Raw genomic sequence first — 24,525 nt, 5'->3', positions numbered from 1 at the left:
GCCCCTGGGCACCTCAGTAATGCAGGTGCGTTTGATGAGGCAAAGCAGTCAGGTATGTCATCTCCTGAGGCCTCCCGGCCCTGTGAGGTAGGGATTATCCTGACGTCAGAGAGGTTAAGGAACTTGCCAAGTTCCCGAAACCGAGCAGCAGCAGTCAGGGTGTGACTCCCTGCGCTGACTCCAAAGCCAGGGCTTCCTTTCCCATCATGCCATCCCGCCATTTCTCCCAACTTCACACACAGCTCCAGTCCCTAAAAACTGAAACACTTTCCCAAAGACAGAAATTATTAGCAAAACCACAGGGTACTGGCAGTGACATGAAGTAGTGAGGACACTCACCCCCGGACACCGCTCCCTCCTGTGGGGTGCACCCATTGTGATGCCCCCCTCAACACCGCACCCGGTTTGGCTTGTTCTTGTGCAGATATGGTGACTGCACTTGAGCCACATGGCCTGACACTGTGTGTTTTTACGTAATTGCTTTGCCTGTGGTCTGTCCTGCCGCCCCCCACTACCATGTGAACTCTGTGGGGTCAGGCCCGTGTCCGTTCTGCTCACTTCTCCAGTATTCCAATGGCCTGGCACATCAAAGAATGAATACACCAGTGAAGGATCGGTATGACCTGTGCACTATGAGCCCGAATATCTCCAGAGGTGTTTGGGTTTTGTGTTTCAAGCAAAATTCTGAAAATGGAACTAGAACAGGCTGCTTTGTATTGTGAGATTTAGATACTCCTATTTGTGAAACTTTCAAGTATTTTTGATCAGTAGTTACATAACTCAAAGTGATTAATGTGTAGGGCACAGAGACAGCCTGTAAATAAAAAGTGGCAAACACACCATTAAGTGTTAGGCTGCTCTCTGTGTCACGAAAGTAGACTAGGAGTAAGAAGGAAGTCTGCTTCTGGTCTCCGCTTTGCAACTCCCTCTGTAAGTGACCCCAAGGAAAGTTACTCTGTTCCCATTGATACAGCACTCATTTGTGAAGGTGGCAGTGACAGCACCTAACCTGGCTGCCCACAGAGCTGCTGGGAAGGACCCAGAGACGTGTTCAGGGCTTCCTGCAAAACACAGCCACTGCCCCTCCACCTCACTGTCACTCTCTCCCAAGTCTCCTGTAGGGGGCAGAGCCATTTCCACTTCCCACCTCTCCCAACACACAGTGGGTTCCACGGTAAAGGGAAGGTCTGTTCTGTTTACTGTCTTATGCTCAGGGTCCAGCCCAGTACCTGATGCACTTGGTAACACATAAGGGCTTATGGAAGGAATAAACAAAATAAAGGAAGAATTTTAAAACATTTTATAAGTATAATGGATGATTATGATTATTTTATGAGCAAGATTAGTACTTACTAAATCACTTCTTTCCCTAACATAATTCTGAATCTTGAAATGCAAATATTGGTGTAATTTAAAAATACTTGAAACACTGAGAGTATTTAGGTGGCAGTTAATTTCATTTATACTTAATCCAAGAGCAGAGAAGACCATGCAGGGCATGCAGGATGCGTCTCCCACACTGGCAGGGGGGCCCCCGGGCTGCCTGGCAGAGGTGTAGCCGCACTTGTCCTGGTCATACTAAGCACCACCTATCGAGTATTTCTGCATCTATGTTCATCAGGGATACTGGTCTGTAATTTTTTTGTGGTGTCTTTGCCTGGTTTTGGTATTAGAGTGATGCTGACCTCATAGAATGAGTTTGGAAGTATTCCCTCCTCTTCTACTTTTTGGAAAATGTTAAGGAGGATGGGTATTAGGTCTTCACTAAAAGTTTGGTAAAATTCAGTGGTGAAGCCATCTGGTTCAGGGATTTTGTTCTTAGGTACTTTTTTGATTACCAATTCAATTTCATTGCTGGTAATTGGTCTGTTCAGATTTTCTGCTTCTTCCTGGGTCAGCCTTGGAAGGTTTTATTTTTCTAGGAAGCTGTCCATTTCTTCTAGGTTATCCAATTTGTTAGCATATAATTTCATAGCATTCTCTAATAATTCTTTTTATTTCTGTGGTGTCCAAGGTGATTTTTCCTTTCTCATTTCTGATTCTGTTTATTTGTGTAGACTTTTTTTTCTTGGTAAGTCTGGCTAGGGGTTTATCTATTTTGTTAATTGTTTCAAAGAACGAGCTCCTGCTTTCATTGATTCTATTGTTTTATTCTCAATTTTATTTCTGCTCTGATCTTTATTATGTCCCTCCTTCTATTGACTTTGGGCCTCATTTGTTCTTCTTTTTCTAGTTTTGTTAATTGTGAGTTTAGACTGTTCATAGGGGATTGTTCTTTCCTGAGGTAGGCCTGTATGCAATATACTTCCGTCTTAGCACAGCCTTCGCTGCATCCCACAGATTTTGCAGTGTTGAGTTACTGTTTTCATTTGTCTCCATGTATTGCTTGATCTCTGTTTTAATTTGGTCATTGATCCATGGATTATTTAGCAGTATGTTGTGAAGCCTCCATGTGTTTGTGGGCTTTTTTCTCTTCTTTGCATAATTTATTTCTAGTTTCACACCTTTGTAGTCTGAGAAGCTGGTTGGTACAATTTCAATCCTTCTGAATTTACTGAGGCTCTTTTTGTAGCCTAGTATATGATCTATTCTTGAAAATGTTCTGTGTGCACTGGAGAAGAATGTGTATTCTGCTGCTTTTGGATGGAGTGTTCTGTAGATGTCTGTTAGGTCCATCTGTCCTAGTGTGTTGTTCAGTGCCTCTGTTCTCCTTCCTTATTTTCTGTCTGGTTGATATGTCCTTTGGAGCGAGTGCTATGTTGAAGTCTCCTAAAATGAATGCATTGCATTCTATTTCCCCCTTTAATTCTGTTAGTATTTGTTTCACATATGTAGGTGCTCCTGTGTTGGCTGCACAGATATACCCCTCTTGTTGGCCTGATCCTTTTTATCATTAGGTAATGTCCTTCTTTTGAAGTCTATTTTGTCTGATACAAGTACTGCAACTCCTGCTTTTTTCTCCCTATTACATGAAACGTCTTTTTCCATCCCTTCACTCTAGTCTGTGTATGTCTTTGGGTTTGAAGTGAGTCTCTTATAAGCAGTATATAGACGGGTCTTGTTTTTTTATTCATTCAGTGACTCTATGTCTTTTGATTGGTGCATTTAGTCCACTTACATTTAGGGTGATTATCAATAGATATGTACTTAATGCCACTGCAAGCTTTAGGTTCATGGTTACCAAAGGTTCAAGGGTAGCTACTATCTGTCTCACTTAATTTGCTTAGTATGCTATTACAAACAATTTAAAGGTTCTATTTTTTTCCTTTCCTCCTTTCTTTATATTTTAGGTATCATATTCTGAACTCCTTATGTATCCCTTGACAGACTTGGGGGGTAGTTGGTTTAATTTTGCATCTGTTATTAATTAATCAGTCTACTTCCTTTATTGTGGTGTTATTTTCTCTGGTGACAGCCTTAGGAGCACTTCCATCTGTACCAGTCCCTCCAAAATACACTGTAGAGACGGTTTGTGGAAGGTAAATTCTCTCAAGTGTTGCTTATCTGGAAATTGTTTAAACCCTCCTTCAAATTTAAGTGATAATCTCGTCACACAGAGTATTCTTGGTTCAAGGCCCTTCTGTTTCATTGAATTAAATATATCATGCCACTCCCTTCTGGCCAATAAGGTTTCTGTTGAAAAGTCTGATGATAGCCTGATGGGTTTTCCTTTGTAAGTGATTTTTCTTTCTCTGGCTGCTTTTAGTACTCTGTCCTTATCCTTGATCTTTGCCATTTTAATTATTATATGTCTTGGTGTTGTCTTCCTTGGGTCCCTTGTGTTGGGAGATCTGTGCACCTCTGTGGCTTGAGAGACTATCTCCTTCCCCAGATTGGGGAAGTTTTCAGCAATTACCTCTTCAGTGACACTTTGTATCCCTTTTTCTCTCTCTTCTTCTTCTGATACCCCTGTAATGTGAATATTGTTCCATTTGGATTGGTCACACAGTTCTCAATATTTTTTCATTACTAGAGATCTTTTTTTCTCTCTGTGCCTCAGCTTCTTTGTATTCCTGTTCTCTAATTTCTACTTCACTTAACGTCTCCGCTACTTTATCTAATCTGTTTTTAAATCCCTCCATTATATATTTTGGATACTGTATTTTTCAAAGTTTCTTTCTCTTTCTTGAATTCCTTCCTGGGGTCTTGAATACTTTTCTGTAGCTCCATGAGCATGTTTATGATTTTTATTTTGAAATCTTTTTCAGGAAGACTGGTGAGTTCAGTTTCACTTGGCCCTCTTTCTGGTGTTTGTGTGATTTTGGTTTGTACCAGGTTCCTTTGACATTTCATATTTGTAGTAATAATTTGGTGTAGGCGGTGCCCTCTAGTGCCCAGAAGCTCTACTCTCTGGAGCTGCTCAACCCCTGGAGTGATGGTGGGGGTCAGAGGCCAGCAGTGCTGGTGCCTGCCAGGAGGAGAGAGCTCCTTCCTGCTTACTGGTTGTAGTGCCTGGTTCCCGTGTCAGGGCCAGTAAGTGAAGCACACAGGAAGCAGCCTCTTGGATAAGCACCTGTGGCTGCTGTAGGCAGGGCTTCCCTCTGGCTGGACTGGGGCAATGGTGGGGGCAGCAGGTTTGCAAGCTGCTGCCAGCTGGGAGGAAGGAGCGGCAGGCTGCATATTGCAGTGGGGGTCTCACAGCTGCATTGCCAGCCAGGGGGATGGAGCGCCTGAAGCTCCTGGAAGTTCCCAACCTGCGGAGCGCACCGGGACAATTTTGTACACCTGTCCTTTCTCCTGAGCTGCGAGCTCTGTGCAGTCCTTGCCTATTTACCAGCCCTCTCACTGTTGGGAAGTCTCTCAGAGTGCCTGCCTTTCTTTCTTCCCAGAGCAGCTGGTTGTGGGTACCTGTTCTCCACAAGTAGCTGGAATCTCAGTCTCCCCGAGTATTCCGCCTGTCTCAGCTTGCCAACCCCACTAATCTCCAGAGCAGCATGCAATGTAGGTTCATGCTCCCAGAGCAGATCTCCAGGGCTGGGTGTTCAGCAGGCCTAGGCCTCCACCCCCTTCCTGCTCCATTTCCCTTCCTCCCGCTGGTGAGCTGGGGTGGGGGAAGGGCTTTGGTCCCACCGTATTAAGGCTTTTGTACATAACCCTTTTTCATGAGGTCTTCTCTTTTCCTCAGAGGCAGGCAGTCTGTTGCAGGCTTCTTTGCTGTTGCTCTTTCAGGATTAGTTGTACTTGCTATATTTTCATATTCTATGTGGTTTTCGGAGGTTTCTGTCTCACCTCTCATGCCACCATCTTTAAGCCCCCTAAGCACCATCTGATTCATTCCATTTCCCAACAGGTTTCCCTACTGGGAAATGCCCTTTCTGACCAACATAATAGCATTTACTTGGCAGTCATATTTCTTAACTGAATTATTACGTTAGTTTTCCAGCACAAATCAATCCATGAGCAAGTGTGGCAAGTGGCTCCCTTCTTCCATTAGGTTCCAAACTGGCTCTGCTGAGAGGCCAAACCCTGGCACACAATGAGGGCAAAGCGACTCCAAGACCTTCCTGCAGCATGTCTATGCTTCACTCTAACACAACAGGGTGTGATGAAACAACTCCTGCTGGAGAGCTACTGTTCTGTTTGATGCTTATGTGTACAAGCTGTGTAACAAAACACAGAAGAAGTAATTTCTCAATCTCAGCATGATACTGAAAAGTTAAGTATGATTTCTATGGTTAAAAAAAAAAGAGAGACTTCAAAAGGAAATCTATGGCCAGCTGGGAACCCTACAAATCAATTTTAAATGGACTAAAAAGTCAAGAGACTAGGAGCATTTTAGGCTACGAGAGTGGTGGGCCAGGTTGTTCTTGGTTCATTTCACAAGTCTGTCATAAGGACAGGGAACAGGAATCAAACAGGCTTGAGTTGGCCCTCCTGGCAGGAAAAGAAATATTAAAGAATCTGATTTTTAAAAATAAATATTAGATGAAATAGACACAAATAAGTGGAATTTGACAGTAGAAGGCTCGTATAAAAACTTTCACATGGTCGCTAAAGAGAACTTTAAAATTCAGAAAAGACAAAATAGAAAATCTCATTCCCCTACTACCCAACCGTAACCAAATTTTTTTATTCTTCTTTATCCTATTTTACCGTGTTTGTGTGTTTTAAATATAATCATATGGTATAAATAAAATTTTATGTTGCTTTTTACATCTAATACAATTTATACCATTTACATAATCTTTATAAAAAGTTGTATTGGCCAATAACATGTGAAGCAAATATTCCAGAGTTTACTTAATTGTGGCCATTTAAAGATATTCTTAAGTCTGCCATTATGATTAAATAATGTTGCAAAATGTGTTTTTTCTTTATAAAGCTTTTCTGTATTTGGGCATATTTCCTTAGAATATTCCCTTAAGGGAATGAATCATTGTATCAAAGAGGTAGAAATCTTACAAGGCTTTTTATTACATACTATTAAACTGTCTTTCAAAAGCACTGAAAAAAAATCTGTGCTCAGTTCATGAATCAGCTGATTCAAAGGAAAGTCAATGGACAAAGGAATATTACTTGGTAAAAAAAGATCCTTTAGAAAAACATGAAAACTGACTTACGTTTGAACTTTATGCCGACCGATGATGAAGGAAACCTTTCGGCTCCATGGGTTCACAAAACTGGACCAACTGGAATCCAGTATGATGTAATCGCCATTTTGAGTACAAAATCTAATGGGTAAATGTTCAAAGGGAGGATGGCCTGCATACTTCAAAACTATATAAAATAAGACAAGATTAGAATGTATTTAACATAGGTATATATATTACAAATGCTTTTTCTTAGGCATTTATTTAGAATGTCAAAAATTTAGGAGGAAAAAAACCCACCTTGTTTTATTTAGCAGTTTCAATATACTGCTTGCCAGGTTAAAGATTAAGCTGTAATGATTAGTGCATACAGGAAGCTCAGATAAGAAATTACATGAAATCTTAAAATAGATCAATGATTAAAAAAGCTCCTATAAAGAAGTAGGTCCTTACCTTTTTGGTGTATGGCGACCATCAGACAACGATCCTCTGGGTGCAGATACATTAAGATAGATGTTCCAATCAGATCCTGAGGTAGGTAACCCAGCAAAGGCACTGCTCTGTGACAGACACACAGCACAGGTGGCATGCTACATGCATCACATAATTTTTACACTTTATATACTTTAACTTAATTCTAAATATGAAAATGTAGGTATGCAAAAGATGGCCATTACAGCATTTATGAAAGCAGCCAACACCACAAGTGCCCATACTGTGGGGAAACAGTTACCTCATCTAAGAAATGGTGATCAGCACACAGGCTGCATTAACATCATCTGCAGAACCTGCTAAATAACAGATTCACAGGCTCACTGCGAGCTAGCTAAATCAGAATTTCTGGGGTAAGACCAGGAATCTGTATTTTTAACAAGTTCCTCAGAGGTCTCTGATGCCCTCCACTTTATTGCCATTTAAAAACTCTACAAAGATCAAATCATAGCAGAAAAATATTTATGGTGTCCAATGAGTAAAGCAGGCTACAAATTTATACAACATGGTTAAATTGATTAAAAAAGCCAAAGTCCCCCAAAAGGTAGTATCTAATAAGCAGACACCAGCACACAGAGACGTGTGCAGGGAGAAGGTTCACCGGACAGTGGGAACCACAAGGCCTCAGAGGACGTGGGAAGAACCGGCACCATGGACATTTTCTATGTGTACAAATTCACAAATATTTTCTAGTCCAATAGAGTTAAGCTATTTTCAGAATATCTTAAGCTAGACTTTCTTACTTTCTACAGATTATAACATCTAAAGTATCTCACCAATTACTGCTTAGTTTCAGGGCAACTATTATTAAATAAACCCATTTTCAGATGTAAAGATTTTTTTAAATCAAAATTAATACCTATCATCGTAACTATGCCAGGATTTTTGACATTTCCATTTTACACTTAGGTGCGGCAGAGTGCATTGGTTCCCAGATTTTCAGATTTCACAAGTAAAATTTTAAAATAAACTTGGGGGAAATGAAGGGTGCCAATCATGTATAACGAGGTTTTATTTTTCCAACTAAAGATTTTAAAAACCACAATAAGCAAAGACTACTGTCTATTATCATTATTCCATTAATAAGACAGACTATTTTAACACCAAAAAAAAAAAAAAAAGGAGGAAGAACACAGGTCAAAATAAGTAACAAGGCTTTAAATTAAACTTGGCTTTATCCCCCCTCAAAACCCTTTACTTATTATTCTTTCTCCTCTTCCCCCACTTCAGAGTAATAAAAATTTCATCATAAACTGGTTTGGGAAGCACCTGTCCAGTGAAAGTAACAGTGCCAGGAGCCCAGAGTCTTGGTCTCAGTGCCAACATACTATTGTGGCCCGAGCTCCTGTCTTGCATAAAATGGAGTAACTCCTGATTTACCCAAAGGAGATTGAAATCGAGTATGAAAACGTGTAAATTTAGAAGTATAACATGCAAGATATTTATATAAAGCATTTGTTTAAAGATAAATTTCAAACTAATAAAAATGAAATGGGCCAAAGGACAGATATCAGTAATGCAATGTAGAAATAGATAAATATAATGTAAGCTCCTTATATTTTTATTTATTTTCAGAATCAAATTTCTTTCAGGCCTGAAAAGGTACTTACCTTTCATCTACTTCAAGAAAAACACACCCTGGGGTGTGTGTTGTGGTAAAAATTCTTTTATCCGCTGGGATGCGAGGAGCTACGAAAAACAGAAAACCCATTTAAAGGCAAATATGTAATTAAACATAACTAACTACTTCACATGTTAAAAAGGAACAAAACTGCTGTATGAAATGGTAAAAGTATCACTCACAGGCCTGGTTTTGAAGCAGCCAAAGCTAGTTCAATGATAATTTCATTATTAACTACATTTTAATTAGGCCAAAGTGTGATGCCTACTAATTTTAAACAGAGTCTGTGTACACTGATAGCTTACTCATCACAAACAGTCTAATAATCAAAGCTGAAGTAACTTACAGTTCAGGACTGAAAGTCTCATCATATTTATTGGTTACATATAACTAAGCACATAGGATTTGAAATGTCAGTACAATATGAACATTTTAATGTTAATTTTGTACTTGCTCATGCATGATTTCATGTGCAAGAAACATGAGGTGAATGCAAAAAACATCTAGATGAATGGGGTCACAGGAATACACAAACACTCACACACTTCCAACCTAACATCTACGGCTACCTGTGGGCACTGTGTGTGTTATGGGACCCACCTGTCCATGTTGGGTGTTAGAACTTTCAGTCTGAGTTCAGACAACCTTCCTTCCACGCTCCTGTGCACCCTCCCACCCCCCAGTAACTCGCCAGCTGCAGCCCTTCTAACACCCACGTCCACAAGCACTGCAGGGCTTTTCCAAGGTGAGGAGCTTTGTTTATTAAAGTATTTGTGTATTTCTTAATCATTTAACATGTATTATTGTTTTTACTAGATTCCTGTCTTATTTTTTAATTGAAGTACAGGTGATATACAATATTATATTGGTTTCAGGTGTAGAGCATAGTGATTTGACAACTATATGTATTACTGATATAATTTGCATTATCATGTAAAGGTCTTACAGTATATTGGTAAAATTTCCAATGCTGTACTTTATCCCTATGGTTATTTTGTAATTGGAATTTTGTGCCTCTTTATCCCCTTGACCTAGTTCACTGGCCCCACAAACCCCCTCCTCTAGGGAACCAGTCTATTCTCTGTGCTTATGAGTCTACTTCTGTTTCATTTTTAGCTTTTTAAGGAACCTCCGTTCTATTTTCCGTAACAGCTGCACCAATTTACATTCCCACTAACAGTGCACAAAGCTTTCCTGTCTTCCACATCCTCACCAACACTTGTCTTTTTGACAGCAGCCATTCTGACTAGCGTAAGGTGGTATCTCGTCGTAGTTTTGATTTGCATTTCCCTGATGACTAGTGATGCTGAGCATCTTTTCATGCGTCTGTTGGCCATCTGTATGTCTTCTTTACAAAAGTATCTATTAGGTCCTCTGCCCATTTTTTAATCAGATTATTTGTTTTTTTGGCGTTATGTGAGTTCTTTAAATGTTTTGGATAGTACTCCCTTGTTGGACATATAATTTACAAATATATTATGCCATACTGTAGGAGGCATTTTGTTGATGGTTAGTTTACTGTGCAGAGCTTTTCAGTTTGATGTAGTTTCACTTGTTTATTTTTGCTTTTTAATCTGATGCAGTCTCATTTATTTTTGCTTTTGTTTCCCTTGCCTGGGAAGACACATCTAAAAAAATTTACCAATGCCAAGGTTCTCGAGTTTACTGCTTATGTTTTCTTCTAGGAGTTTTACATTAAACGAAACTGGTATTTATGTCTTTATTTCACATTTACTTTCCTGTGTGGGATAAGACAGTGAGACTCATTCCTTTGCACGTAGCTGTCCAGTTTTCCCAACACATTTATTGAAGAGACCATCTTTTTCCCAATGGATATTCTTGCCTCCTTTGTCATATATTCATTGACCGTACGGATATGGATTTATTTCTGGACTCTACTCTGGTCCATTGATTTATATGTATATTTTTGTGCCAGTACCATACTGACTTGACTACTGTAGCTTTGTAGTAGAGTTTGAAACCAGGTATCTCCAGCTTTGTTCTTTCTCAAGATTGCTTTAGCAATATATTCAGTGTGTTCAGGGTTTTGTGGTTCCATACAAATTTTAATTTTATTTACTCTATGAAAAATTGCATTGGCATTTTGATAGAGATTGCACTGAATCTATAAATTGTTTTTGGTAGTATGGCCATTTTAACATAATTCTTCCTATCCATGACCATGGAAGATCTTTCCATTTATTTGTACCATCTTCAATTTCTATCATCAGTGTCTTATAATTTTCAGAGTACAGGTCTTTCACCTTCTTGTTTAGATTTATTGCTAGGTGTTTTGTTTTTTGATGCAACTGTAAATGAGATTTTCTTAATTTCCCTACTGGTTTATTTTATACAGAAACACAATGGATTTTGGTGTATTGATTTGATATCATGCAACTTTATTGAATTCACTTATTCTAATAGTTTTTTTGGTGGAGTCTTTAAGGTTTTCTATATATAGTATCATGTCATCTTCAAATAATGACAATTTTACTTCTTAACCTTATCAATTTGGATGCCTATTCCCTTGTCTGATTGCTCAGTGACTTGGATTTCCAGTACTACATTGAATAAAAGTGGTGATGGGTATCCTTGCCTTATTTCTAATTTTAGAGGAAAAGCTTTGCACCACTGAGTACAATACTAGCTGTGGGTTTGTAATGTGTTATACCCTTTATTATGTTGAGGTATGCTTCCTCTATATTCACTTTGTTGAGATTTTTCAAGAATGGATGCTGAATTTTGTCAAGTTCTTTTACTGCATCTATTGAAATGATATGGTTTTTATCCTTCTTTCTGTTAATGTGGTTATCATATTGATTGATTTGCAGATACTGAACCATCCCTGCATCCCTGGAATAAATCCAACTTGGTCTTTGAATGATCTCTTTAATGTATTTTTGAATTCAGTTTGCTAACATTTTGCTGAGGATTTTCTGCATCTATAGTCATCAGGGACATTGCTCTGTAATCTTTTTGTTTTTGTAATGTCTTTGCCTGGTTTTTGAAGTATCAGGTGATCCTGGCCTGGTAGGAAATACTTGGAAGCAGTCCTCCCTCTTCTATTTTCTGGAATAGTTTTAAGAATGGGTATTAGCTGTTTTTAAATGTTTGGTAGAATTCACCTGTGAAGCCATCTGGTGATGTACTTTTGTTTGTTGGGAGTCTTTTATTACTGATTCAATTTCCTTACTAGAAATCTGTCTGTTCAGATTTTCTATTTCTTCCTGATTCAGTCCTGGAAAATTGTATGCATAGAAATGTATCCATTTCTTCCAAGTTGTCCAATTTGTTGGCATATAATTTTTCATTGAATTCTCTTATAATCCTTTGTATTTTTGTGGTGTCAGTTGTAACTTTTTGATTTTGAGTTCTCTCTTTTCTCTTGATAAGTCTGGCTAAAAGATTATCAATCTTATCTTTTCCAAGAATCAGCTCTTAGTTTCATTAATATTTTCTATTGTTTTTTAGTCTCTATTTCTGCTATGATCTTTATTAAATCCCTCCTATCACTAATGTTGGGTTTTGTTTGTTCTTTTTCTAGTTCCTTCAGTTATAAGGTTAGATTGTTTATTTGAGATTCTTCCCTCTTGGGGTACGCCTGTATCACTATAAACTTACCCCTTAGAACCGCTTTTACTGTACCCCATAAATTTTGACTGTTTTTGTCTCCATGTATTTTTTAATTTCCTCTTTGCTGACCCCACTTATTGTTTAGCCTCCATGTATTTTAATTTTTTCCAGGTTTTTTTTGTGATTTTTAGTTTTATACCATTGTGGTCAGAAAAGATGCTAGATATGATTTCAATCTTCCTAAATTTATTGAGACTTATTTTGTGCCCAAACATGTGATCTATCCTAGAGAATGTTTCATGAAAAGAATGTATATTCTGCTGATTTTGGATGAAATATTCTGCTGGTGTAATGTGTTATACACCACCATTTCCTTATTGTCTTGAAGCTTTTATTCATTAATGTAAATGGGGTTTTAAAGTCCCTACTATTGTTGTATTAGTCAATTTGTCCCTTTAGGACTTTTAAGTATTTGCTTTATGTATTTAGGTGCTCCTATATTGAGTGCATAGATATTCAGCATTGTTACATCCTCTTGTTGAACTGATGCCTTTATCATTATGATATATTATATCATCTCCTGTTACATTCTTCGTTTTGAAATCTATTTTGTCTGATACAAGTATTGCTACTCCAGCTTTTCTTTCATTTCCATTTGCATGGAATATCTTTTTCCATCTCGTCACTTTACAGGTGTCTTTAGTTCTAAAGTGAGTGCCTTATAGGCAGCATATACATGGGTCTATTTTATACATTCAGCCACCTTACGTCTTTTGATTGAAGCATTCATGCCACTTATATATTTATAGTAATTATTGATAATTGCCACTTTGTTAACTGTTTTCCAGGTACTTTTGTAGTTCTTCTTTATGCCTTTCTTCTCTTGCTCCCTTCCCTTGCACATGACTTTGATATGCTTGGATTCCTTTCTCTTTATTTTTTGTTATCTATTACAGGTTTTTGGTGTGGGGTTGCCATGAGGTTCATACACAGCATCCTATGTACCTAGCAGTCTATATTTTAGATTGATGGCTAAGTTTAAACACATTCTAAAAGCACTTATTTCCCCCCCCACATTTCAAGTATATGATGTCATAATTTACATCTTTATACTGTGTATCCCTTGACTTTTGTGCATATAACTGATTTTACTACTTTTGTCTTTTGAACTTCATACTAGCTTTATAAATGATTGTATCTTCACACTACCATTACTGTAAGTTTGTGTTTATCAGTGAAAACTTTTTTCCTTTCCTAATTTTCTTAGTTATGAACTTTTCTTTTCCACTTAAAAAAGTCCCTTTAATGTTTCTTGTAGGGCTGGTTTAGTGATGAACTCTTTTAACATCCATTTATCTGGGAAACTCTCTTCCCAATTTTGAATGATAGCCTTGCTGGGTTGAGTATACCTGGTTTTTGGTTTTTTTTCTTTTCAGCACTTTGAATATATCATGGCATTCCTTTCTGGCTTGTAAAGTTTCTACTAAAAAATCAGGTGGTAGACTTATGGGATTTCTCTTGTATGTAACTGCTTTTCTCCTGCTGCTTTTCAGATTCTCTTTCTTTAATCCTGGCCATTCTAATTACTATGTGCCAAGGTCAATAGTTTGGGATTCTCTGTGACTCCTGGACCTGGATGTTTGCCCCTCCAAGCTGAAGTTCTCAGCTGTTACTTCTTCAAATAGGTTTTTCTGTCCCTTTCTCTCTTTTCTTCCTATGACCACTGTTATATGAATATTGTTTTAAGTAGTTGCAGAGTTCTCTTAGCATCTTATCATTAAAAAATTTTTTTCTTTCTGTTGCTCAGCTTGGTTGCTTTCCACTGCCCTGTCTTCCAGACATGATCTGTTCTTCTGCATCCTCTAATCTGCCATTCCCTCTAGCATACTTTTCATTTCAGTCATTGTATTCTTTAGCTCTGCTGGTTCTTTTTCCTACTTTTTTTTTTGAAGTCCTCCCAATTCATCCATTCTTCTCTCAAGTTTGGTGAGCATCTTTATTACCATTACTTTGAATTTCTTATCAGGTAGATCGCTTACCTCCACTTCATTTGGCAATTTTTCTAGCATTTTGTCCAGTTCTTTCATTTGAAACATATTTCCCTGCCTCCTCAGTTTGTCTAGTTCTCTGTATTTGTTTCTATGCATAGGTCAGCTATTTCTCCTCGTCTTGAAAACAGTGGCCTTATGTAGCAGACAGCCTGTGGTGCCCAGTTCAATAATCCCTGAACACCAGAACCAGGTGTTCCATGGGTATCCCCTGTGTGAGCTGTGTTCACCTTTGTTGTGGCTGAGCCACAATTGCTGTGAAAGGGCTGGTAGGTAAGGCCACCCTCAACCTGACTGATGGCAATGGCCTGACTACTGCAGATGCACTAGTTTGCACGGCTCACTTCAGGTGCAGCTGGCTGAAAGAGCACAGCCCTTGCTGGTCTGCTGGTGGGCAGGCCAGCCTGCAGCCTGGTTGGCCAGCAATGGCCAGCTGACTCCTGTTAGCTCCTCTCCCCAGAGTGGTAGTTGATAGAAGCTTTAGCAGGGCACCTGCTTAACTGGGCATTTTGGGTAAATAAGTCCATAGGGGAACACTGGGGTAGAGAGAACAGTGCTGGCAGAGTAGATAGAAAGTGTCAGAACTGGCACCCGTAAGCATCAGCTGGTTAGGCTGAGAGGGCTCAAAATATGGCTTCTGCCAGCCCCTCTCCCCCTGAGAAAGCTGCCCCTCTCAGTCAATAAATCCCTCAAACTGCTGCTTCTGGGTCGGGTCTCTGACAAATCAACACAGCATTCTGGTTCTCAGAGGGTAGAGACTCAGTCTCCCAGAGCCTTCCAGCTCTCCCAGCACTAAGGCCCAGTGACTTTCAAAGCCAGACATTACGGGGACTTATCTTCCAGATGCATTTCCCCAGGGCCAGTTGTGCTGAGTTTCAGGGAGTTCATACTCTCCCCTCTTTGTTCATCACTCCCTCCTGCTTATGGGTTGGGGTGGGGGAAGGGTATGAACCCTCATCAATTGTGGCTCTGTTCCTCTATCCTTCTCAACATGGCCTTCTCTTTTTTTGTTAGCTGTGGAAGGTCTGTTCTGCCAGTTTTCAGGTTGTTTTCAGAGTTAGTTGTATTAGATGCAGATGCTCCCTCAGTGTGTATGTGGGAAGTTATCACAGTGACCTTTTATTCTGCCATTTTCCTGGAATTTTTCCTTATTTTTAATGGGTTGTTAAATTTTTACTGTTGTGTCCCTGGACTCATTTTTCCCATAAGCCCTGTGGTTTTACTGTGTGATTTTTTTTTGCCTAAAATGGTAATTTTTAGGAATGCATATGTCACATTATAGCAGAACTGACTGTAATTTCAAATAATAAATGGAAACTGCTTCTGTACTGATATGTGAATTTAGAAATGTAGTTATGCCATCTAAAGATATAAACTATACATTTTACTTAGGCAGTTTCAAAACACTGTAAAAACATGAATTCATTCTTATGTGGTCTTATTTCACACAACACAGAAGCACAAGGCCATAGGACTGTTACCAGTAGAGAGACGATTAGAGAATTGTGTATCTGTGGTCCAGTCTACACACAGACCCTTAGGCCATGCTGCCCTTGAAGGAGACGGGCCCATAAGAAATAAGTCAATGTCACTAAACAAGAGACATCAGGAAAAATCCTGATGCCTGGAATGTTCAGGGCCAAAAGAAAGACTCACTCTTTTCTGGTTTTATGGCTGTAGTAAATGGGCTTTCACGTACTCTATCTGACGTGCTGACCAGTTACGTCTCATCTAAATGCAGACACTCTTGGCTTACCTTCATAACCAGAGTGAATCTTCTCAACCAGGGTGAGACAGCAAGGCTCAGATTCCTGCTGGGTAGAGCTATGGACGTGAATCCAATAGGGGATGACCTGGAATGGGTAGTAAGGTTTCTCTTGCTCTCTGTCCTCACCTCCACTGAAGAGAATAAAGATGAGGCCTTTAGTAAGCCCAAATGAAACAATGCTGGGAAAAATGGTTTATTGGTAATTTCCAAAAGAGAGATATCCAAATCTAAAACGTTTATATGCTGTTTAGTTTTCAAGAAGGGAAATGCTAGTTTAAATTTTCAATACCTAAGGGCAATTTTATTAACTCATTATTCAATAAAGAGATTTTATGGAGAACTGGTTTATGAGTTAAAAAAGAACAGAAGTCATCCCATGACTTTTTTCCTGGCCTCCATACACTAAATTCCCAGCCTGACCTTTCCATTTCTGCTGCAAAGAGGGATAGACATAACCACCTGTCCTGTCTCATGTGCCTAAACCAAGTACCACATGACAGAAAACTGGGTTCCTTGTGATTGTGCCCCTAAAGCCAGTTCTCTATCACCCCTTCCTACACTCTTTCAAGGACTGATTTAGTCTCAAAGCTTCAGCGACTACCTTGACTGGCACAGGGCACTGTGTATAGTCAAGCTCTCCACAAGGTGCCTGGCTGAGGAGGAGGAAAGCAGGGCTGGAACCCGGCTTACGAAGCCCTGGACATCTGGGTAGGGGTGGCTCTGATGGACAAGATTTTCACCCCATTTTACAGCTCCAGCTTCCCGGAGGACAATTCCACTTGGATATGCCACTGTCCCCTGAAGGTCAAAATGCCCAGTACTAAATTCATACTCCCCCAGTTCTACCAGTCACGCCGCTCCTCTCTCATCATTGCTTAAACTCATGACTACTGGTCCCCAGTGGGCCCTTTGCTGCCCAGAGGATCCACAGTCCACTCCCACTCCCACCCGTCTCGCTTCCTCTTCTCCTCAAACTCCAGTATCCCCTCCCACTTCTCCACTCTTAACCGTAACCTTGCTTCCTATCACCGAGAAAAGACAACGATTCAGAAAGAGTGCTTCCTCTTGATACTGACCTATGAGCACCGTGTGTGTATTTCTGTGACTTTTCCAGGCTCATCCAGTCCTAGGGTTTTCAATGCCATTTATTTGCTGACGACCTGAGTATCTTTCTCCAGCCTGGACTCCTCCCCTAAACTTTACACTCATGTACCAATGTCAAAACATTATAAATTAGATTGTTAACAGATAATGCAAACTTAACTCATGCAACACTGGGCACCGTGTTCTCCCCGTCCTCTGTTCAGGAAGATGCCCTCCCAGTTTCCTCTGCCCCAATAAATGGCAACTTGAGCTAAGACCTTGGTGTCACCCTTGACTAATCCTTCATTTCACACCCCAAAATAATCAATTAATAAACGTTCTTTGTGATGGGACATGGCACGATCACATGAAGACCAAATCTGGCTGGTAGGGGTGATTGTTGCTACAGGGCTGTCCTAGGAACTTTCAGAGAACAGAGATAGAAGAAAGATAGTTTCTATGTGGGTAATGCTCGAACACAGAAATATCCAAATTACCCCAAATATTTCTCTATTTCACCATTACCACCCTAGTTCAGGACCTGCCATCCTTCAGCTGCACCACAGTACCAGCTTTCTAACGCTTTCCTTGTCCCCTCTCATCCCTCCACCACCTCATTAGAGCACCTAACACAAGCCTTTTATAATGTACATAAGTCTTGTTTCCTTTTAAAAGGTGAAAATGTTCTACTTCTGTCCATGAAAACTTCCTGGAAGAGCAACCCTGTATCGACCATTGAGATTCGGTGTCCCTCTGATAATGCCATGTCCCGCCACGAAGAACAAGGTACCTCTGAAGAAATGACTGCCTCCGAGTCCAGGGCAGGAAGTGCTAGGTCGAGCCCGGGAAGTCATGCCTGAAGCAGAGGCAGCTGTCAGACCGCAGACCACAGGAGTACTCTCACGCGGCACGGGAGCTAACGGGGCTCCCTCTGGCCACAGATGGGACAATCTGAGCATCATGAAGATGAACAAGAACCTCATCTTTTACAATTGCGTTCTGAAGTACTAGAGAGGACATGATATCAGGTCTGAGATTTGTCTCAAAATAATGGAGAGGGGTGTGTTGAGGAGTATGTGGTGGCAGAGATGACACAAGATTAACCATGAGCAAAAGTCACTAAAACTGACGGAAGTACATACTGGTTCACTGTACTAGTTCTTCCACTTCTGTATTATTCTGTGAATTCCCAAAGTTTTAGAATAAGTGATTAACTTGAACAAAACATTTCACTCAGAAATCAAAGCTCCTGATGGTTTCACCCCTGCTCCCTCACTCCTTACTCCCCCTTTCCCTGCCCTAGCCACCCCAGCTTCCTGGTAACTCCTCCAACCAGCCAAGCCTGCTGCCCCAGGGCCTTTGCCCAAACCAGCACTCTTCTTTCAAATTTGTAAGGCTCTCTCCCTCACCTCCTTCAGGGCTATGGCTCCAATTAGGCTTCTTACAGGAGAACAGTTCCTGGACCACCCTCGATACAACAATAATCTCTCCACTGTCCAGATTTCCTTAGTCTGCTTGATTGTTCTACACAGGCCTTACCACCAGCTGATCCATATAGATATCTATTTATTATTGGTCTCCCCACCCCCCCAACAGAACTAATCCTCTAGTTCATAAGCAAAGGAACCCTGCTTTGATCCTAGCACCTGTAACAGTGCCTGGCTCAGAGAAGCCAGACAAATATATTTATTAACATATGGTGTTTACTGCATGGCAGGCATTGTTCTAAGACCTTCACACACACCTCATCACGAAAGACTGAATGAACCAACGACGCCCTCCAGCACACCTGTCCTTGTGCTGTCCCTCCCTGAGCATGTGACTACTACTGGCCCAGGCTCCCCCAATTCCATGGAGTGCCTGACTAATCTGTTACATAGATTTTTCATTTCTCTAAATATCAAGGGCATTTAGTAACTTCAATACTAATGCTGGCTGGCAATCAAAATATCATTTAAAAACATTTTTTCTTTTTATTGTGAAAGTAACATTAACTTAACATACAGTAAATTTAGAAGAAAAAAATATATTAGTAAATTCTACCAGAAATCAACTATTATTGAAATTTTGGTCTATATTCTTCTTCTAGTTCACTGTCTCTGACCTTTTAAATCCTTCTCATATATACCTATCTTGTTTTCTTTGAAGTTATTCCAAATTCCAAAAATTAACTTTAAATGTGACTGAAAAACAAAAGCAAACAAACACAAATGAGCCCCAAACAATGGTCATTTGAAAGTGTATTTAATACCCAGTGATTCTCACATGTTCCTAGTGTAAGAATGATCTTTCTGGTCTTTTTTCCTATTGCATTATCTAGTCTTCTTGTCAGTATGTTTCTTCTCCTCAGACAAAATATAAATTTCTCATAGCAAGAACCAACTCCTAGCTGAACAGAAAAGAATCAAAAGAAATGCTAACTAAAATTAGAAGACACCCCATTTCTGGTCTACAAGGCCTTCTACTTACCGGATCCTGCAGAAAAAGGACTTCACTGGGGCGTAATCATACTGCGATGCTGCTGGGAACAGAGACAAACTGTCAGTCGCCTGTCCTGCAAAAACCCTGCGGAGCGGCTCTTCCCAGGGAGACACTGTCTCACTGCCACCGAACAACAAACCATTTTGTAAGAGAGAGAGACTTTCAATTAAAAGAGGCCTCTGCCCCTCCCTCTGAGACCCAGCCCCACGCAGGGCCTCCCCAGGCTCCGGCTGCCAGCACCCTGCAGGTGAGACGGGAGAGCAGCCAACGCAGGCTCTCCCGGTACTACTTCCTCGAATCCTTTCTGCTTTTCTGCAACTGCCCATACTCAGCCCTTCAGGGTCACGGTAATGATCCTCTGACTTACTTTTTTGGTGGTAATATTCTATTCCACTGCAATAGTCTAGATATGTGTCAAAAATGGGGAATTTAGACAACTTACAGCCTAGGTTTACGATATATAAACTTTCCTTTTTTTATTGCCTTGGGTAAATTCCCCAAAGTCATGTTCTTAGGTAAAATATGATCATTTACGATTCTCACCATGTATTGGCAAACGAATCTCCAGAAGACTGTACCACCAACAGTGCCATTAAAAACACTTTCACAGAATCCTCAAGTTAATAATATACATCGATTTTATTGATTTTTGTATTGATTTTATTGATTTATGAGTTGGTAGTTCAGGAATGTTTAAATTTGCCTATCTTAGGGCAAATTAGGGGCTGAGCCATTTCCTAAGTGTTTGTTCACTGTATTTCCTCTGGTTAGAGGCCCCCTGACTTTTTCCTTGGGACATTTATTCACTGGAGTGCAATGTACTCAGTTGTGGGAACCAAGGGAATTTTTAAAACCAAGGAGATGTTCAAAAATATACATTGAAGGAAAATAAACAATGAGAGTTCAAGAAAAACAAAATACTGAGTATTTTTAAGAAAAGCATCAACTGAAGAATCAGAAAATAGGCTTTTGAATGACCAAGCAACATGTATGTGATTAAAAAAGAAACACTTCGGTTTAAGAGTAAAGGGACCAATGATCAAATTATCATAATTCATCAAGCCATTGAAAGTTATAACCCCAGAATTCTGAAACCAGAAGATAGGTCCTATAGCATGTCTGTGAAAACTTAAATCACAGAACCATCTGATAAAGTAAGTTTAAGGAATTAATGACTCTAAGATATGCTACAGTCTTAACACAGAAACTGCTTCCGTTAAGGCCTCGATAAACTTACAGAGGAACTGAGGCAAGATAAGGATGTTAAAAAATATTCTTAATGTTTTGAGATGATTTTTATGGACAGGTCCCATACCTTGGGGCCACCTTCCCAGGCATGCCTTTGTGTGATTATTACAGCTACAGCCACAGGCACTCTGTGGTTCAGAGCAGGGGCTCTGGGTTCACCCTGCCCAGGTGAAATCCACCTCTACACTTACTGGCCATGTGACCTCGGCTGAGTTACTTAGCTCTGTGCCTCAGTGACCAGTGGCTGAGAAAGGGCATGGCCCCAGGTCCAGGGGACACAACTGACGGCAGGCCGCAGCTGCTGCCTTGAGCCCCATATCCTGCAGGCTGCCAGTGCCTGTGCAGAGAGGGCACCGAGAAGGGCCCTTCCATGGAGATGCGGGACTCCTCCAGCGCGTGACTGCAGCTGGGACCTGCCTTTGGCTGCCTGACCGAGCTGTTCAGAGCTGCCCTTGCAGACCAGGACACTCCTCCCCAACCCTCCTTCACAGCCACCAGACCTGCCCTGTGGGCGCAGGGCTCCACTCAGCTTCTGCTCCTCCCTTTCCCAGTGAGTCTCTTACGCAGCTAATCCCATCTTGGCATTTGCTTCTCAGCATCAACCCAAACAACACATTTACCTTATCTGTCAACTGGGGACAATGAGAGTATCTACACCTCATCAGGGTTTGTGAAGATTAATCTGCTAAACACTGAGAGTCCTTTAAATATTAACTGTTTAACAGATGACAGCAATGAAGACCCCTTATGATACAGAAGGCTCCAGAAACCTTGCAGTACTTTCCCACCCACACCTGATCTGCAGGGCAGCCCGGCTGAGCAGGCTGCTCAGAAACTATTCTCACTTTACAATGAGAAGCTAAGTGGCTGCCAAGGCTCATGAAGGGAAAGAATTCAATTTAAAACTCAGACTTTAAGATTCCTAGCTTAAAATTCTTTGCACACAAATACAACTCTCCTATAAGGTAAACTTGTTTACACCGTTTTTATCTCAGGCACCTGAGTTCAACTGCATTCACTAGGAGCCTCGTAAAACAGAGCCGGACTGTGGGACCTCAAACAGTAGATGCGAGTCCACTACCACTTCCACACCTAGGCCATAAGGTGTGAATTCTTGTTTTTGGAAGTGTATTCTAAAGAAATAGTGGTAAGATCCTTCCGTGAAGACTGTACAAGAAATACAAGCTGAAACATGGTCTAATGAGGGGCCATAAGCTCACAACTGCTGAGTTCAAAGATCCTACGTCCTCTTTATGTTCTACAAGCTCAAAGAAAGCAACAGGAGATAGCACAGGCACAGCCCAGAAACGGTGTGGAGCTGAACAACCGCACTCAAGAAGAGTCTGAGCCCTTGAGATGAACAAGGCAGAAGTATAACATGGGGAGTAAACAGTGGACGTCTCATCTTTATGGAGTAAGTAAATGTTTAGGTCCATAAGACTACAATTTCAGTGTGTATTATGCTTTCACATGGAGGGGAAATAGAGCAATAAATGATCAGCAAAGATAAAAAGCTTGAAAAGATAAGGCAGAGAGAATACAGGCAATGTTGAAAGAAAAATACCTGGGAAAACTGTGAAAGAACTTGCCAACAATATCATTTGTCTTTTCTGTTCACAGCTATACCTCAGCATCAAGATTAGTTCCTGACCCACAGTCATTGTTGAATTAAATGTTTAGGGAATGTATAAATGATTAACAAAAGAAGAGATGGAAATATGGACAACTAGAGGGTGAAAATGTGTGTTTAGGAAAGATGAAGAGAAACGAAATCAGTGTTTTTGAATGATAGGAATTGGAGAAGGAACACAAGAAAACAAGATGACAGGTATACTATAAACAAAGCTCATAGAAAATGTGCGCGAAGGATGCGGCAAAGGTCTGTCATTGCAAGAAGCAGCATGCAAGATGGTATTTTTTACTGGACCAAGTACTGATTGAAACATCAGAGTGAATACAAAGCTTTAGATTTGCAAGAGGAAAAAGTTCTGGAGAGTTGTTTCATGACATTGTGAATGTAACCAATACTGCTGACCTGTACATTTAAAAATGGTTAAGATGGGTAAATTTTGTTAAATGTGTTTTTTACAATAAAAAAAAAGTTAAAAAAATTTTAAGTTAGAGAAAAAGACTTGGAATCAAAAACAACGTTGGTATACACTAAGCTCTCTAAGAGGTGCTTCACAAAAATATGAAATAATATAGGGTGACTTAAAAAAGAAACCGAATTATTTAAAGATCACACAGGACTGAATATCACAAAGAAAACTGTGACTAGTCATCCCAAGTTCAGGAAAACAAACATTTCAAAAAAAAGAACAAAGAAACAATATTCATGAACTTAGGAACAAGCAGAACTATAAGAGGGCACCTAAAATTTATCTCCAAAGCAAATAAATAATGAAGTCAAAATAAGAGGAAAAACATTTAATCTTATTAACTTAAAGGAAACAGAGCTTTGTAACAAATGACCTGCTATATATTATGCTGGTAATCAAACCATATTGGTGATATATAATCTATGAAATTAACTTGACTAAACAAAAGCAAAATTATTGGGTCTTTGTTATTAAAAGAATGTAAAATGTTGTTTTCATTATATTCTGACTATTTAAACAAACAAGAAAAACCACATAGTTTGCAGTTCCAAACAATGCATTAATTTCTGTGCAATTTCTGGAAGAAGGAAACTGATCTTTATGGAGGCAAGACAGGTAACTAAATGTTGGTCCCATTACCTCTTTGGGTCCAGTTGTTCCAGAAGGGAAGCTGAGCATGGGCAGTGTGTGTGTAGAACACCCTCACATCTTGAGGGGCAAGCAGTTCAACAAAATGAGAGGACTCCAAGAACTCTCTCTTACAATTCAGGATCGAAGTAGCCTGTTCAGAAATGTGCACTAACCTTCCAGACAGAAATGAAAAAACTGCCACAAAGGTATCCTATGAAAAACATTTAAAATAAATGCAAATATTGAGATACTTACTAGAAACATTCTTTGTAAGGTAAACTTCTAGACTTCTGCCATGATCAAAGCTTCACACACACACACACACACACACATTCCACAAAGGCAACAAAACTCTCCAACATACTTCTTAATTATCACAATAAAAGCTGCATTTACCTTCTGAGGGTTTGATTTTATACAAAAAAATTACCAGCTCATTCTGTACTGTCTAAATACACATATGGATATACTTCTGATTCCTTCTCCTTTGCAGACTGTGCTTCCTCCTGGAGGGACAGTCTTTTCTTCAGCAGTGCATATTCTAAGCCTCAAGACCAAGCTCAAGATTCATCGCCTTCAAGACACTGTCTCTGACAAATCTCATTATGTAAGAATCGCTTCTCTAATTTGTTCCACTAGATGTAAGCATGACTTAGTTACAATCTGCCGCTGTTTGTGTGCTTAGCATTGGCATTTGTTTTCCCTCTCTGGCTTTGTTTTGATGATCTTAAAGGAGAAATGTTTTCTTAAACATTTTCTTCCTTAAATCTCCACAGCACCTACTACAGTACTCTGAACACACCCGTTAGTAAAATAATATTGCATTATCAGGGACAGCTCATGTTCCAATAGTATAAAATCTTTAAGTTACATTTATGTTGAGGTCTAAGCATAAAAGTAAGTAATTGCCGTCATATCAGCAAAACATGAGGCTTAACTATTCTGTCAACAT

The 24,525-nt window shown here is 39.9% G+C and overlaps 1 protein-coding gene across 10 annotated transcripts in view; it reads right to left on the bottom strand.

Moving 5' to 3' along the window:
- PER3 (period circadian regulator 3) overlaps nt 1–24,525 on the bottom strand; it is a 77,804-nt gene that overhangs the window by 50,397 nt on the left and 2,882 nt on the right. For 8 of the 10 annotated variants that reach the window (XR_008996863.1, XR_008996865.1, XR_008996864.1 and 5 more), the window contains exons 5-10: nt 23,583–23,784; nt 19,585–19,636; nt 16,021–16,163; nt 8,633–8,711; nt 6,984–7,090; nt 6,561–6,717 (exon numbers count right to left, since the gene is read on the bottom strand). Coding sequence is in view for 7 of the 10 variants with exons in the window: in XM_057499670.1 (XP_057355653.1) it covers nt 6,561–6,717; nt 6,984–7,090; nt 8,633–8,711; nt 16,021–16,163; nt 19,585–19,636; nt 23,583–23,784 (740 nt within the window). In the remaining 3 variants the exon portion in view is untranslated. The remainder of the gene's footprint in view (nt 1–6,560; nt 6,718–6,983; nt 7,091–8,632; nt 8,712–16,020; nt 16,164–19,584; nt 19,637–23,582; nt 23,785–24,525) is intronic. The other 2 variants (XM_057499671.1, XM_057499675.1) reach the window with 2 other exon arrangements.

This window comes from Manis pentadactyla, chromosome 4 (assembly GCF_030020395.1).
Source record: "Manis pentadactyla isolate mManPen7 chromosome 4, mManPen7.hap1, whole genome shotgun sequence".
Classification (NCBI taxonomy): domain Eukaryota; kingdom Metazoa; phylum Chordata; class Mammalia; order Pholidota; family Manidae; genus Manis; species Manis pentadactyla.
Note: the sequence above shows the minus strand (reverse complement) of the source record. Positions and strands in the feature narration are given on the sequence as shown.